We start from the raw sequence: 16,765 nt of genomic DNA on the forward strand, positions 1-16,765 counted from the left end.
TTTCATTCATAAACTTTTCATTTGTTTTGAAAACTAGTACACCAAGATTGAACAAACCTAATGTTCTTATGAAGGGAATTTCCAAACCAAATGCCTGTCTTTCTTTATTGTCAAAGTGGCCACAAGGGGGCGCGAGTACGCAACTTCTTATGGGGCAGGATCTTTGAGATTTCATAATTAATTGAACACTTTTATTTCTGGCTAAGGCAGGAAACGACATAAACATGCCATTTGAAATTTATGAAGCTCGAGATAATTTTTCTCAGTTACATTTTGCACAATGTAATCCAACTCCCCTTATTAATATATGCTAATACATTCAATATAATGTAACCTGTGTTTTTTGGTCTGACAACTTCTATTTCTATTTGGCTTCTCTTTCAGGTATTCTACACACAGGTACACAAACACAATTTATTTTAACTGTACCATATAATTTTCCATTGTAAAACCCAAATATAAAAATCTTAAATTGCCTGTTAAATTTGAGTCTCAATACTTAAACATCCTGAAATAAGAGCCCTTGTTCAAAATTTCATCATTGGCAACTAATTTATAAATTTTTCCTTCTGATTTAATATTTAGATATATACGGAAAATACATAACACCAGTTGGACATGTTTAGTTCAATAAATGAACATATTTAGTTCATTTATTGTGTGAATTTCAAATTCATAGAACTTCCATATTTCTGTAGGGTTAATCCTGGAGTTTTAACTTTGCTAGGAACTTACTTCCCATGGTGGAAGGAGAGCACATGTATATGAATATGTTATATTGTAACATAACATACATATAATAGAAGAGACTCAAAATATATCATTTTGTGACAAATATTTTTAATAGCAAGATTGAATAATTTTTAAAAAATGAGAAAAAATTAACATTCAGTTTAATATACTGCTTACTGCTGAAGATACTTTACATTTTTCTTATTTTTGTTGTTATGGAAGAGAGATTTTTGCTCTCAAAAAGTTTTTAAATTATAAAATACTTCTCTTGAAATTTAAAATTTATAGTTAACTTGAATTACTTTCTTAAAATTCATATCTGTCATAAAGGAAAAAGATATGTTTTAGTGATTGTCCTATTGGTGGTGTGAATTTGACATTTGTTAAAATGGGAAGCTTTAATTAAAAGTCAGCAATTGGCCAATAGCTGTGTGTTGGAGATGAGTCTCAGATATCTGTAATACACAATGGAAATTAGAACTAGCTCTGAGTGAAACACCTGTGGATTTAAATAAGATATTTCAATATGATATTAGCAGAGAGAGAATTTTTCAGTCATATAAACAGCTGCTGTATTGGAGATATTTGCCTCAAAATTTTTTCTTAAGAAATGTATTTTAGGAATTCCGTCATGGCTTAGTGGTTAACGAACCCAACTAGTAAACATGAGGTTGTGGATTCGATCCCTGGCCTTGCTCAGTGTGTTAAGGATCCCACATTGCCATGAGCTGTGGTGTAGCTCGAAGATGCAGCTCAGATCCCGCGTTGCTGTGGCTGTGGTATAGGCCAACGGCTGCAGCTCAGATTCAACCCCTAGTCTGGGAACCTCCCTCCATATGCTGTGGGTGCGGCCCTCAAAAGGCAAAAGACAATAATAAATAAATAAATAAATTAATTAAAAAAAAAATAAAGGTAGCATGTTTAAAATAAGTAAAGAAAGAACTGTATTTTATTGAACTCAAGAAGACAGCAAGCCGCACAAATTTTGGAAGAATGTTATAACTGCTGCCATTGTGGCTGCATGCATAAACTCTCAGATGTACTACTACAGCTAGTTAATAAGAAATTTAAAGAACTTTTCTGAGATAAAATTAAATAACTTAAATAACAAAAAAATTCATAAAATGGTATTTTAAGTTTACTCCTTAACAATGAAGATATTTAATCATTGATTTAATGTAACAGTATTTAATCAGCCTTTACCAGTCTATAAAAATGGACCATGGTATTTCTCTGTTTGAAGTTGTTTAAACATAATCAATTTATCTTAAAACTAGCATATCTTATTAATTAAATAAAGTCATGTTAGTAAATATTTCTAAGTACTTTTTCTCAGTGGGTGTGCATCCACATATATATGTATTGATTAAATCACACAAGATCTTTGGATGTTCAGTATTTATGTAATTTGAAAAGAATAATCTAATTTTGCTTTAAAGTTGAGACTATCATTTGTAATTACATAGTGTGATTATCAACCAGTCTCTTCTTGAGAAATATGAGACTGTAAATTCCTCAGCTAGATATCATATATCCATAGCCAACTATGGTATAAAAACCAGTAGTAACTCTGAACTGTTTAATAATATATCATCTCTTTAAAAAAAAATGAGCTTAACATTTTAAGAATAGTCAAAAAGAAATTTCTCAAAATGATATAGTAAACAGAAAAATGTTTGGGGAAAAATATAATTTAAGAGAGGGTTACAAATCAGGAGTGAGTACAGTTTCAAAAATTGTGTCTGGTTAATGGGAAAACAAACAATTGGAAATATCAATTGATTCCATTTTCTTTAAAAATGAAAGAGGGATGATATGTAAAGATTAAAATCAACTATTGTGGGTACATGTCAGTCTTTAACAACAGAACTCAATGCTACAAATTAATATATAATATATCTGCTATGTAGCAGTTCTGTCTGCTCCCCTTGACCCAAACCCTGCGGTATTCACCATAAGCATGGTAGTTCTCTTTCTATACACTAGGGGGAGGTGTGACACAATTACTCTGAAGGGTTGGTGGGCAAATTAGTGTCTGATGATGTGTTGCATGTCACTTGCTGATCTCTTCTTAGACGCTGTGGTTTTCCCCTCATTTGCATAACAGCACATCTAACTAAAGATAATTAATAAACCATATTTACCCTTTCCTTGGAAGTTTTTCATCTTCTTGTTTTTGCTTTACTGCAAACCTCAGGTAAGGATATTTTATGACTTTCCTTGGATTACTAATATAATGCAAAAAAATCGTAGATTTATTATAAATAGGACAAATTTGATGAAGTGGTGATTAATATATGTGTGTAATCTCTACTCATGATGTAAGTTAGCTGCTACTTTTAAAGGAGTTCCTTAGTTGCCTAGTGGTTAGATTCAGTGTTGTCACAGCTGTGGCTGGTTTTGTATCCCTGGCCTGGGAACTTCCACATGCTGTGGGCATGGCCAAAATAAATAAATAAAACCTCTAAACCTCATTTTCCAAGGTACAAACCAAGGTACACACAATGGGACAGAGGTACGAACCCCTGCCTGAGAAATGTAAACCTGAGTTTCCATGGGTCAGGGTAGTTAGACATCCACTCAGGGAAAACAACCTAGATCTCTACAAAGCTCTAGCTCCCCTGTTTAGCAAAGGCATGTGCATGGAATCTCTCTATTTAGAAAATACAAAGACATTTTAGTATTTGAAGGTCTGGCTCCAGAGCACTCCTCTTTGAATTTTTAAACTGTTAAAGATAGTCTTTTAAGGGAATGGTGAATTTAGGATCCAGATCAGATTGCAATTCAGACTATAGGTAATCTCATTGAATCCTCTAGGAAATAAATAGCTCCTTTACCTAAATCTTTAAGCAATTTATCCTAGCAACAATCATCGGAACTTTCTTGTAATCGGTCTGGATTTGATTTTCTTTGAATCTTCACTGATTCATGTTAGACTTGTACATTAGTCATTCACAATTTATAAATGGCAACTTAACTTTAGTATTTATGAATAGCGATCAATAGTCTAGCAATCAAACACTCACCTTTTCTATTTCAATACTTCAATTTTCTTTTTCATTCTTAACTCTTTCCTGGAACAGCTGTATCACGAACAAAACCAGTCTTTGCTTGTGGATGTTTGTGATTATAGTTTGGGGAGAAAGAATCTCTGAGATTAAGAACTGTAGTGGTGGAAATAGATGAATCAGAACTCTGTGTGTGTGTGTGTGTGTGTGTGTGTGTTGGTAGTGATGGTGGTAATATTATTACTTAGAAAGCATGAATCTTAACAGATCTCCCACTGATCTGTCTTGGTATTTGGTGTTCAATTTCTAGTCACAGGGGCTTTGGCAAATGTGGCCATCGACACTTATTTGGTCTTAAGGTCTAACATTCAAATTTCCAATGGGAACTTTAATGACAAGACAGAAGTAAACATAACACCAAAATAATTATGAGCTGGTATATGAGTATATGTTTTACTTTGAATCTGGGCTGGGATGCTCGTGACTGAAAAGGGTAAAGCCCTAAGTATTATTCTGCTATATTTGAGTTTTAACAAGCTACAAAGCTTGAATTGACCAGTCTTTCTCCTTAAAGGGGAGGCGCTTTTTCTCTGGAGAGACGCGGCCTTTCTTTCACAGGGCTTCTGCTTTTCTTCTGAAACGCTTTCATAATCAAGTGACTTTCCTTGCCAGGGTGCCTGGGGACAACCTATTTTCTCTGAGGATAAAGAAAGTTACATATTGATTGCTGTTGCTTGCGGTGTGCTTGCACCAGCGCGGGCAGAAGCGGGCGCGCTAGCACCCTCGCATTTACGCACACTCATTGAAATACACAACACATCCCCCCCGCCTCAGAAACGTACACGCGCAGCACCCCCCCCCCCGCGCGCACACACACACACACACACACACACACACACACACACGCTTCTGCACCTCATTTAGATGGGTCCATGCGCAACCAGAAGATGTGCGCCTCCCTTGGTATGGTTGAGTGTGTGGTGCTTGTGTGTGTGTACTGAAATCCATCAGGAAGACCGCAGCTACCTTATTCTGCAAGCATGCTGCGATTCCGGTTCCGTGTACATTGGATAAAGCAATAAACAGATCGCTGTCAAACTTTTTTTTTTTAATTTTCTCTTTTCCAGAAGAAGACGGTGGAGGCGCTTCTTCCGGTGGTTAAAAACTCAGGAGACCCTGCGGCGAGGCCCTAGGCTCCGCGGCCAAAGCTAGCGCTAGGCTCCGCAAGCCCGGCCGGTCTCCCATCTAACTGATCTAATCAATGGCCCTGAAGCTCCGGGCTCCAGGCTCCGCCCCCACCAGTCTCTCCTCTGCCTTCCATTGGGCGCGGGCCGAGGAGGCAGGGCCTTGCTCCTCACGCGGATTGGCTGGCAGGGAATCAGTATCAATGTTTAAGCGGCGGCGTGAGGTGAATAGAGTCAGTCAGCAAGAGGCGCTGGGGAGAGAGCAGGGACTGCGAGCCCCTCGGATGCGGCAGCGCGGAGGGCGGCTGGGGAGACGCTACTCCAACTGTTGAATTTTCACCTTTCATTTCCACCGATGCTTTGCTTGCGGAGATGGATTTATTTGCTTTGAAATCCGCATGTCTTTCGCAGGTTGTGAGCTGATCCTGACAGGCACCAGACTGAAAGAGACCACCCGTGACAGAAAAGAAGGAAAGGGGGGAAAAAAAAAACAAAAAACAAAAAAGCCCTCCACATCGGACTGCACAATTAACTACGCACACCGGTGCTGGACTTTGTGAATAGAGAACATTGAGAGGAAAATCGTGAACTATGATGCGGGGCTAAGCTGTGAACAGTCACTGTAATCCTAATTTTTCCCCCCCCAAGACTGAAAAATTTGGGGGTTCCTCACGCCTAACCAAAAGGGAAGGTTTTGCTTTTTTTTTTTTTTTTTAATAAATAAATACATCTAGCAAAACAGACGCCTTGCTTTCCAGAGCCTCGGACTCCGGCAGAAAGAGGTAGAGTAAAAAGTGCTGCTGGATTCAGCTTCACCTTCCTCCTTCCCTCCCTCCCTTTCTCTCGCTTTTTCTTTTGCTCCAAAACATGAATCTGGCTTTTCTTTCCGTAGAGTGAGTCAGAGAAAGCGTTAGGAAGAAGCAACAACTAATGTCTGTGAAGGGAGGACCATGAGGCGAGAGTGAATACGATTCGTTCCGCTGCTTCTGACTCATCCGGCAGATCGGAACACCTGCATTTCTGGATGTGTCATTCCCGTTTGTCGAGGCGCCGCGAGAACCCGAAATAATGTGTAGACAGACCCGTGCCTAGCAGCCTCTGGGTGGTAGCTCCCCGGGGTGGGCGCCCTGGGCTGGACCGCCGCGGCCGCAGCTCCTTTCCCGCTGCCCTCTCGAGTAGCCCGGAGAGACTGCGAGAGCGAGACTGCAGAATGTATCACGCCAAACCTTGATGTGTTCCTTTCATCCAGCCCACTCCTCCTACTATAGAAAAAATTGAAGCAAAAAAAAAAAAAAAAAAAAAAAGCCCGCACTTTATTCGTTTCAAATATTCACCACTTTTATTCCTCGCCAAGGTTTTCCTTTCTAGATGAAGAGGACTGGGAGGCAGGGCCACTGGAAGGAGATGCTGAATAGAAAGAAAAGAGAGGCACTTGACAGCCCAGCCCTGTGAATGCAGAGACTGTTTCCCTTCTAGTGAGAGACAGGGAGAGTGTGTGTGCGAGGACTGGGAGGGTGGCTCCCCCTTCCTTTTTATTCCTCCTCCCCCTCCCCCTTCAAATCTGCACATCCAACCATGAGTTGCCTGTTGATTTCCTTTCGCCTGGGAAGAAAAGCAAACTGGAATTAAACTGCATCGAGAGAAGTCCTTGCTCGCGGGGAGAGAATGGGATGGTAGCAGCGGCTACTGGCTTGGCGTAGAGAAATCTCAAGAGAGTGTGTTCTACTCTCAGAGGAGGAGATATATCTATATATTTTCCCCTCTCCCAATAGACTCACACCGCAAAAGCTGATCAGGCGGTGGCTTTCCTGACTTGGGGGAGAGCCTTTTCCGAGGAAGAGAGGGAGGAGCCTGGCGGAGGGAGGAAACTACAAATCGGGACACTAGTTTTTTGCGCTGCATTTCCTCCCCTCCCTTTGGCTGCTCGGAAAGGAGAGAGAGAGGGGGAAAAAAAGAAAAAGAAAAAAGAAAAGAAAAATAAAACCCTTGGCTGGGAGATGCAGTCCGCCGCCACCGCTGCCTCAGCCCGCAAAGCAAGATTAGATCTCTAAATGCAGCAAAACACTGCCTGAAAACAGACCAACCCGCGAGGCAAGCAGACATTTCACCGGGCTCCGGGGAAGCTTCAAAATATATCTGACTCTCTCTTCGTTGTTCCTCATCCCCATCAATTTCATCACAGGAGACGAGAAACAAGTAAGGATTTCACTTTCCGATCTGCCTGGAGACACACCTCCCCGCTCCCTCCCCCACCCGATGTGAAGAGTATTCCGGAGGCAAAAGGCAGGAGTGGATTTGCAGCGCCCTAGCGGGAGCGAGGAAAACCTACGGATTCTTTAGCTCATTATCATCCTTCTCAGACGCGATTTCCTTCTTATCGCTGGTCTCATCGCTCAAGTTTGAGTCGCCCGAAGTCCAGGCGGGAGAGACAAAGCCCCGGGCTTGTCCCCAGCCGCAGGGAGCCGCCGCCTTGCTCTGTGCCCCTGCAGCTCCGCTGCGCCGCTGCTTCTCGCCCAGTGCGGATGCTGTAGATCAACAGGTTCAGGGAACTTGAACCGAATAAGGAGAGACTGCGGGGTGCCGCAGCCCGGGAGCGAAAGGAAAGAAGGACCCACAGACTTGTAGCTCGCTTCGCGCGCGCACGCTGCGCCCGGGCCACAAGCTGGCGCGCACCCATCCATTTGCCCCTCCAGTCCGGCTGCTCCTGCCAACACCCCACCGGTCTGGGATGTACCTTTCCATCTGTTGCTGTTTCCTCCTATGGGCCCCTGCCCTGACGCTCAAAAACCTGAACTATTCGGTGCCGGAGGAGCAAGGGGCCGGCACGGTGATCGGCAACATCGGCAAGGATGCTCGACTGCAGCCGGGGCTTCCTCCCGCAGAGCGCGGCGGCGGTGCAGGTGGGCGAAGCAAGTCCGGTAGCTACCGGGTGCTAGAGAACTCGGCGCCGCACCTGCTGGACGTGGACGCCGACAGCGGGCTTCTCTACACCAAGCAACGCATCGACCGCGAGTCTCTCTGCCGCCACAACGCCAAGTGCCAGCTATCCCTCGAGGTGTTTGCCAACGACAAGGAGATCTGCATGATCAAGGTAGAGATCCAGGACATCAACGACAATGCTCCCTCCTTCCCCTCAGACCAGATTGAGATGGACATTTCAGAGAACGCGGCCCCCGGCACCCGCTTCCCCCTCACCAGTGCACATGACCCCGACGCTGGCGAGAACGGGCTCCGCACCTATCTGCTTACGCGAGACGACCACGGCCTCTTCGCGCTGGACGTCAAGTCCCGCGGCGACGGCACCAAGTTCCCAGAGCTGGTTATCCAGAAGGCATTGGACCGCGAGCAGCAGAACCATCACACGCTCGTGCTGACTGCCCTGGATGGCGGCGAACCGCCGCGCTCAGCCACCGTGCAAATCAACGTGAAGGTGATAGACTCTAACGACAACAGCCCGGTCTTCGAGGCACCCTCCTACCTGGTTGAACTGCCCGAGAACGCCCCGCTGGGCACCGTGGTCATTGATCTGAATGCCACCGACGCCGACGAAGGTCCCAATGGCGAAGTGCTCTACTCCTTCAGCAGCTATGTGCCCGACCGCGTGCGGGAGCTCTTCTCCATCGACCCCAAGACTGGCCTGATACGTGTCAAGGGAAACCTGGACTATGAGGAGAATGGAATGCTGGAGATCGACGTGCAGGCCCGAGACCTAGGTCCCAACCCCATCCCGGCCCACTGCAAGGTTACTGTCAAGCTCATCGACCGCAACGACAACGCGCCGTCCATTGGTTTCGTCTCCGTGCGCCAGGGGGCGCTGAGCGAGGCCGCCCCGCCCGGCACCGTCATCGCCCTAGTGAGGGTCACCGACCGAGACTCGGGCAAGAACGGGCAGCTGCAGTGCAGGGTCCTGGGCGGAGGTGGGGCGGGCGGCGGCGGCAGCCTGGGAGGACCGGGAGGGTCCGTGCCCTTCAAGCTTGAGGAGAACTACGACAACTTCTACACGGTGGTGACGGACCGCCCGCTGGACCGCGAGACACAGGACGAGTACAACGTGACAATCGTGGCGCGGGACGGGGGATCGCCTCCACTCAACTCCACCAAGTCCTTTGCCGTCAAGATTCTGGACGAGAATGACAACCCGCCTCGTTTCACCAAGGGACTCTATGTGCTGCAGGTTCATGAGAACAACATCCCTGGAGAGTACTTGGGCTCTGTGCTCGCCCAGGACCCCGACCTGGGCCAAAATGGCACGGTGTCCTATTCAATCTTGCCCTCACACATCGGCGACGTGTCCATCTACACGTATGTGTCTGTGAACCCCACAAACGGGGCCATCTACGCCCTGCGCTCCTTTAACTACGAACAGACCAAGGCTTTCGAGTTCAAGGTGCTTGCTAAGGACTCTGGGGCGCCCGCACACTTGGAGAGCAACGCCACTGTGAGGGTGACAGTACTGGACGTGAATGACAACGCTCCGGTGATCGTGCTGCCTACGCTGCAGAACGACACCGCTGAGCTGCAGGTGCCACGCAACGCAGGGCTGGGCTACCTGGTAAGCACTGTACGCGCACTTGACAGCGACTTTGGCGAGAGCGGGCGCCTCACATATGAGATCGTAGACGGTAATGACGACCACCTGTTTGAAATCGATCCATCCAGCGGCGAGATTCGCACGCTGCACCCTTTCTGGGAGGACGTGACACCGGTGGTAGAGCTGGTAGTGAAGGTGACGGACCACGGCAAGCCCACCCTGTCTGCGGTGGCCAAGCTCATCATCCGCTCGGTGAGCGGCTCCTTGCCCGAGGGGGTCCCCCGGGTGAATGGCGAACAGCACCACTGGGACATGTCTCTGCCGCTTATCGTGACTCTGAGCACTATCTCCATCATCCTCCTAGCGGCCATGATCACCATCGCCGTCAAGTGCAAGCGCGAGAACAAGGAGATCCGCACTTACAACTGCCGCATCGCCGAGTACAGCCACCCGCAGCTGGGCGGGGGAAAGGGCAAGAAGAAGAAGATCAACAAAAATGATATCATGCTGGTGCAGAGCGAGGTGGAGGAGAGGAACGCCATGAACGTCATGAACGTGGTGAGCAGCCCCTCCCTGGCTACCTCCCCCATGTACTTCGACTACCAGACCCGCCTGCCCCTGAGCTCACCTCGGTCGGAGGTGATGTATCTCAAACCGGCCTCCAACAACCTGACTGTCCCTCAGGGTCATGCTGGCTGCCACACCAGCTTCACCGGACAAGGGACTAATGCGAGCGAGACCCCAGCCACTCGGATGTCCATAATTCAGGTAGGAGACTTTTAGCATAACTGGGGCTTCACTGTTTTGCTGGTTTGGGAGTTGTCCTGAAATCTTTGGAACAGGACAAGCCACAGTGCCAGCAGCAGGGAGAGGGGAAAATTTTTAAATGAAAAGAATTTACACTTTTGCCACTGCCTGTACGACAAATTCAATACAAAGCTCCTCCCATGTAAATTGTCTAAAATCTACAAGATGTAAATGTCTTTTGTTGCATTTTTAAAGTTTATTTTTATAGGTTTTAAAATGTTTCCAGGGTTCAGTATTCATAGTTTATTTTACTTTATTTGTTGGTCTGAATTTCTTTCCACAACAGAGGATTACTAGAGTAGGAAAAAAAATGGTTTTATTTAATTCACTTTAATTTTTTTGATTCCATAAAAGTCTGATGCCAAAAGAAAGAAATGTATATGCAGATATTAAGTTAACTGCTTGAAGTACAGTAGAGCAACCGGTCAGAATCCCAGAGCCTGAGTCAGTTTGAGCTACCTTTCCACATATACCCCCCCAAATCAGTTTTATATTTAAAAAGTGTTTTAAATGACAATATGCTTGTTTATTCTTCAGTTGAAATTGCAGCATAATGCGTTAGTGTAGATTAAATTTTCGAAGTGTAAATTATGCTGTAAAGATCTTTCAACAGTTTGACAAAAATATTGGCTTTGGAAAATGACAAATAACTATGAAGTTTTTATTTACTTCGTCCTGTGATTCTCCTAATTTGTTTCACGTAGTCATTTAGGGGTGAACGGAGTACAGTGGAGAGGGGACTTATTCTGGGCTTTTGAAAACAGGAGGCAAAGTTGCACTAAAGGTAGTTGTGCCAAAAAGAATTCCAGGATACATTTAGTTTGCATACTGTGTAATTTCAGTATATTTAAGTGATATTTAATATATACTAGATAGTATAATTTAAAGTTACCGATATATGAAAAAAACTAGCTGATCCAGCATGGACCATAGACTCTAATAGCAGGTGACTGTACTGTGTCTACTTACTGCCTAGTTTCTTTTTATCCACTATTGAGTTGTGTCACAGAAAAACTTAATTTTTGCTTATTATGAATGTGTGTTACTACAAATTACTCTGGATGAGCAATACTTGAAATTCAATATTGAGATTAACTAAAAGTGACATTTTGGGAGGAAGATTAGTTTGGAACAAATGAGAATAATTCAGAGTTTTGTGCTTTGCAAAAGCAAATATGTTTTAGTGACACTTGACTCAGTAATGATTTTATAGTTAAAGTAGTGAAATTTCATAATATTATTCTTTCTAACATAAGTATAACAAATATCAAAACTCAGTAAAACATTTTCTGATAATAGTATAAAGTCCCTTGTAAAACTGACTCATACTTTATGCTCCTGAATACTTAAGTATCAATCGTAGTATTAAATCCCACTTTTTACAGTGTTTTCTATATACCAGTAGTCATGATTTTCTTGGAGTGCTACACGAAATTGAACAAGAAATTCCTCCCATGAAAAATTTTAGTTTCTATGAAAGTCTGTGACTATGTAAAACTGGCATTTATGTTTTCTTTAGAGGGAGATACAGTAAAATTTCTTTAGAAGTAGATACAGTAAAATACACACACACACACACAAATCATTTGCGATCATTTTTAAGTGTACATGTTGTATGTCTTTTCATATTTTTCCCATTGACAGCTAAAAAGATATCACAGAAGGTTAATGCTTCATCTTTCACTTCAAGTGCTATGAATTGAATTCTTCCTTAGGGTCCAATCAAAATGAAGTTTGTGCAGTAGAATTCTCAGCAAGCCTGATTCCTGATAAGATAAGTGAGGAACAATCTTGGCTGCGAAGGATCCAGGAGGTTTTGGGAGATAGGGGTCCCCACAACTGTTCTTGAAGCTGGTCATTACCCAAGGGAAGGGTGATGATGATGATAATGGTGATTCCTCTCATTAGCACTAAAACCTGAACCAAAGCAAATTTCACACACACACACACACACACACACACACACACACACGGAAAGAGATATTAAGCAGAAAACCAAAAAGACAAATTTCCTTGCTATCCCTTTTCTTCTGGAATCTTAATTCATGCCATAAACACCCAGAAAAAGTTTAAGTTCCTGAAAATTTTTTCCAAAGGGGCTCAGTTTCCCATATTTCTCCTGCCCTGGAAATATTCTCAAAATAAAATGTTAAAACAGGCACTTTTTTCTTTTTTCTGTTAAGTTTCTGCTGTCCTATAAGGAATGGTTTTTAAGTTCATAATATGTTAATTTCATTTTGAACGTGTCAGGTTTTCCTCAGTACCTATTATGGAGAACAGAGTAAATTGACTACAGTGATCTTGCTGCTTTTTCCTTCTTTTTAAAACTAGTGTGCTGCAAACACTTTGCGCTGAGGCAACATGTTCAAATTAAGGTGTTCAGGTATCCTATGCTCTTGTTTCAAGTGCATTTATTAGTGTGTGTTTATTGAACACAGCCTGCTGAGGACACACACTACTAATGTCAGGCCTATTTCTGGAGGAAGAATTTTAATCCACAAAGTACGATTGGACTAGTAGCTGCTAGCTCTGGTTTATCTTTATTTTCCAGTATCTTGTGTGCTGTTTAGAATGTGGCCAGTGTATTTCCATTGCCAAAATGAAAATAATACCATCATTGTTTTGAGATACACTAGTAAGGAATGGTGATATGAAATTGAGGAACTTTAGCATTTATAAGACTCACGATTGGAGCTAACTATTTCTCAAATGATTTTGTGTGAGTGACAGGATATAAAATTTTAAGGTTCATAGTTATAGGTTCTTGGTCATAAGAGTATTTTTATTGAAATTGGATGCAGAACAACCATGTGAGCTGGTGTAGAAACAGTGATTTGTGAGAAAGGATTTTATTGTGGGTTTTCTTCAAGTTTCTCAGCCCAAGTCAAGTCAGTCTATGAAGTGTTTAAAAATTGACTAATGATTAAAATAGCCTTTAAATTATGATTAGTGGAATCATAACACAACATTGTTATAATGAAATATTTTATTTATTTGAAAGCTATAAAAGTGATTTTGAAAAATAAGAACACATTTTGTGCTAGGAAAAGCAAATATATTATTGCACAAATTTATAAAAGCACACTTCAATAAGAACAATTTTCATGTGGGCTATTTCATAGGTTAATTATGAGAATCTAAAATCAAGCAGCGATCATTACTAATTGTCATAAGTAACTGCTAATTGTGGCTTATCAAGAAATATTTAAGTCTAAGGGTAACTTTTCAACAGGTTTTTTTCTATGAAGGTCTGGCTAAGAAGAGGGAGGAGGCTGGGGACTTCTCACTGGTGGGAGAATTTCCGATTTTGTTTAAACATCTGTGTTTTCAAAATTTTTTTTAACATGTAAAATGTAGTCATCTTAATATGCTGTCATAGGAGAATATATTGAGCCAGCAGAATAACATCTACCAAAATAAAATTTTAAAAGAATACGTCCTTACACAGTGTTTTACTGTTGAATTTTAAAATATTCACATTTTGGTTGACATTAGGTTCTTTAATCTGGAAGAGAGAATCCTTTTGATATCCCTGGATGGCCTTTTCAGTAAAAGCAAATTAAACACATGATAAATACTTACAGCCAATCCAAATATATAAAAATGAGATTGAGGCATAGAAGACTAAAGCACTGTAGTGTAGACAATAAACTCAGTGTCTTAGAACGAAAAGATGAAAGAAAAACATATCTTTCCTAGAAACCTTATCTGTTGTCTGCCTGTATTCCTACTTCTCTAAAATGAGGGGATTCTTGATGTGGGACTCAGATGAACCATGACCTTCAAACCTCGTACTCGAGTATGTTAGCAGATTCAGTAACAAACACAAAGGGTGTGAACAATTTTTTGTCATTTATGATTGTGAAGAATTTTTTGCAGTATTAGTCTATGATTGTTCAGTTTGACTTTCCATAAATTTGATATAAGTCCTCTTTCTAGGGGTTATGATAGGCTGAGTTGGAAAGGATATCCTTTTCTTACTGCCTGCCCCTAGGACAATCTGTCCAACTAGTCTTTGTTTTTTAAGTTTTTTTTTTTAAAGATAGAATTAATTCGTACTTCAAATTAAGAAGAGTACATCATCATAAAACATTTTCTGTTTTTTCATATATTAAAAGTAGTACAAATAAAGTAGGGATAAACTTAACTAAAAAGAAAGTCAATGATTAAGGTGTTTTGAATTTCTTAGGAGAAGAAAAATCCAAATCATTATCATCTTTCTAAATATACTGTTATTTTTATTTTTAGTTTTGTGCACCTGTGAAAATCTCAGCTCTAGCCTAATTTCTATGTGCATTTCCCTATTCTATAATAAATGAAAACGCAGAAAATATAACTTTTTTATTATAGAACAAAAACTCCAAGAATCACATTTTTTAATATTTACTTATAAGGTAGTAGCATCTTTCTCCGTTAGTTTTTAATTTTCAATAACATTTCCAAAGCATTAGCTAGGTAATACTTTATCATCCTTACACTGAACTGGTAATTATCAGTCTTTTAAAAATGTAGGAGTAAGATAATTTTTAATTACACTTAAATTATTTGAGTGAGTTTTATAATTTACTGGAGTTATATGAGTTAATTTTATAATTTCAATAAGTATTACCATATATAAATCTGCATGGAGGATTTTTGAAATATTATTATTGGCATCTCCATGTTATTTAAGGCTGAGTGTGATCAGGAAAAATACTGGATCATAGAAGTATGCCTTAGAATTCTTATCTTAACTAATTGAACACATTTATTAGTCAAGCAAAAAAAATTTGCATGTTCTAAAATGTTATATTTTGCCTGTGACTACTCTGATCAAACTACACACACCAAATAAAGATAAAAACAAACATATTTTCTAGGAACTTTTCCCTATAAACTGATGTTATAATACATATTATTCATTTTTTTTGGTGCATAGATACACATTTATATATAAAGTTAAAATAAGTAAATATTACCCAATATCATCTCCATTAAAGGATGAAGAAATATACATATTTAAAAAGAAAAAGCCCTAAAAACCTCCAGATATTTAGTACTGTTTTAAAATGTAATATTAATACTTTACCATGTTTCACTACCATTGTCAGATTTCACATTTTTCACTGTTAGAGCTGCTTAAGTAATATAATACAGTAGCAATATATCTATAAAAGTAAAATATGTGCATTAAGAAAATATTTTATATTTTTTTTAAAGATTTATTGCAGTAAAGATTGGCTCTGCCCATATTTATGAAAATGCGAGCAATAATATTTCCTGGCAAAATTAGAGTATATGTATACATGTATACATGTCTTTATATTTTCAGTGTAATATATGTAAATACTCAAGCACAAACATTAGCCCATTTTTATACTTTTTTTAGTTCAAAGGTAGTTCTCTTTTTAAGGATGAGCTCAAACCTTTATTTTTCTTTGAAAATATGTTAAAACTTGATCATCTCACTCTTTTAAAGTTTCAAGCATTTTGAAGTTCCTTAAAGCAGAGCCAGCTATTGGAAAGCAGTTCAGGAACAACTGGCTTTCAATGGGCAGTAGGCTGGAGTTTTACGTAGATTAAGAGGAAAACAAAATCTCATCCAAGCTTCTGGTTCTTTGGGGAGGATGGCGGGATGGCTGGAGGCACTATGAGAGTATGTGCTGATAGCTTGATGATGAAATAACAGGAGGAAGATGAAGCCACTAGATCTGGGCTCATGACAGTTAAGAAGTGAAACTTAGCTCCCCTCTGCTCATTCTGGCAATACACTCAATAGTGGGTACATTCTTACTCAATAGTGGGTGCATTCTTACATTCTTACCTGCTAATTATGATATTAGTTATTACTCCAGAATGTATTCCCCTCAGTGATGCTTCTGTTTAATAAATCCCACAGGGCATTATCTTAAAGCCGTATTTTAGTAAAGCCATTAGGGAAAGGTTTTCTTTTTTCTTTTTTTTTTTTGTATTAAATTCCTTCAACCAGTGACTGTGTATTTGTTTAAAAAAATGGCATAAAGTCGTTTTGCCTAGCAGTTTGAAGATGGTGTGACTTTTGCCACCTACCTCCAAAATACTTTTAAATCTTCATCAGAACTACACTGATCTATTGTCAACCTATTCTAGGAAAGGAGACATTGACAAGAATTCCCTTCAATGGCGCACAGTATTTTACAGTTAGTCATAGCTTTCACCACTAGCTTTGACAGTGATGCATTGCTATCCTTTGCTCTCCTGAAATAAATTATCTATAATAAAGTAGTTCTTAATGACATCAACATCCCCTGCTGTGACTAAGCAGAACCTTGCTCTTACTTCCTTGCTACTGTAGAAGTATAAATTTAATATTTTTAAGGTAAAGCAAAAAAAAAAAAAAAAAAAAGAGAGAGAGAGAGATATGATACAGATGCAAAATTGTGGCAGCGGGGGTGGCATTTTTCACTTGCGTGTACCATGTTCTTCCAGGGATAGACTGTAAAATTGGTTTCAGGCAGTGTTTGAGAGAATCTATTGATACACAA

At 41.0% G+C, this 16,765-nt stretch overlaps 1 protein-coding gene across 8 annotated transcripts in view; it reads left to right on the forward strand.

Moving 5' to 3' along the window:
• Window positions 1–5,155: 5,155 nt before the first annotated feature.
• Window positions 5,156–16,765, forward strand: part of PCDH17 (protocadherin 17) — a 100,934-nt gene continuing 89,324 nt past the window's right edge. For 4 of the 8 annotated variants that reach the window (XR_014820040.1, XM_084982453.1, XM_084982456.1 and 1 more), the window contains exons 1-2: window positions 5,156–5,706; window positions 7,107–10,223. Coding sequence is in view for 6 of the 8 variants with exons in the window: in XM_084982453.1 (XP_084838579.1) it covers window positions 7,653–10,223 (2,571 nt within the window). In the remaining 2 variants the exon portion in view is untranslated. Of the gene's footprint in view, window positions 5,707–5,816; window positions 10,224–16,765 lie in introns of all 8 variants that reach the window. The other 4 variants (XR_014820041.1, XM_084982454.1, XM_084982455.1 and 1 more) reach the window with 1 other exon arrangement.

Source organism: Sus scrofa, chromosome 11, assembly GCF_054392235.1.
Source record: "Sus scrofa isolate SSC_HxYL_T2T_F1_AM1 chromosome 11, Sscrofa_HxYL_maternal_Yorkshire_Landrace_v2.0, whole genome shotgun sequence".
NCBI lineage: Eukaryota > Metazoa > Chordata > Mammalia > Artiodactyla > Suidae > Sus > Sus scrofa.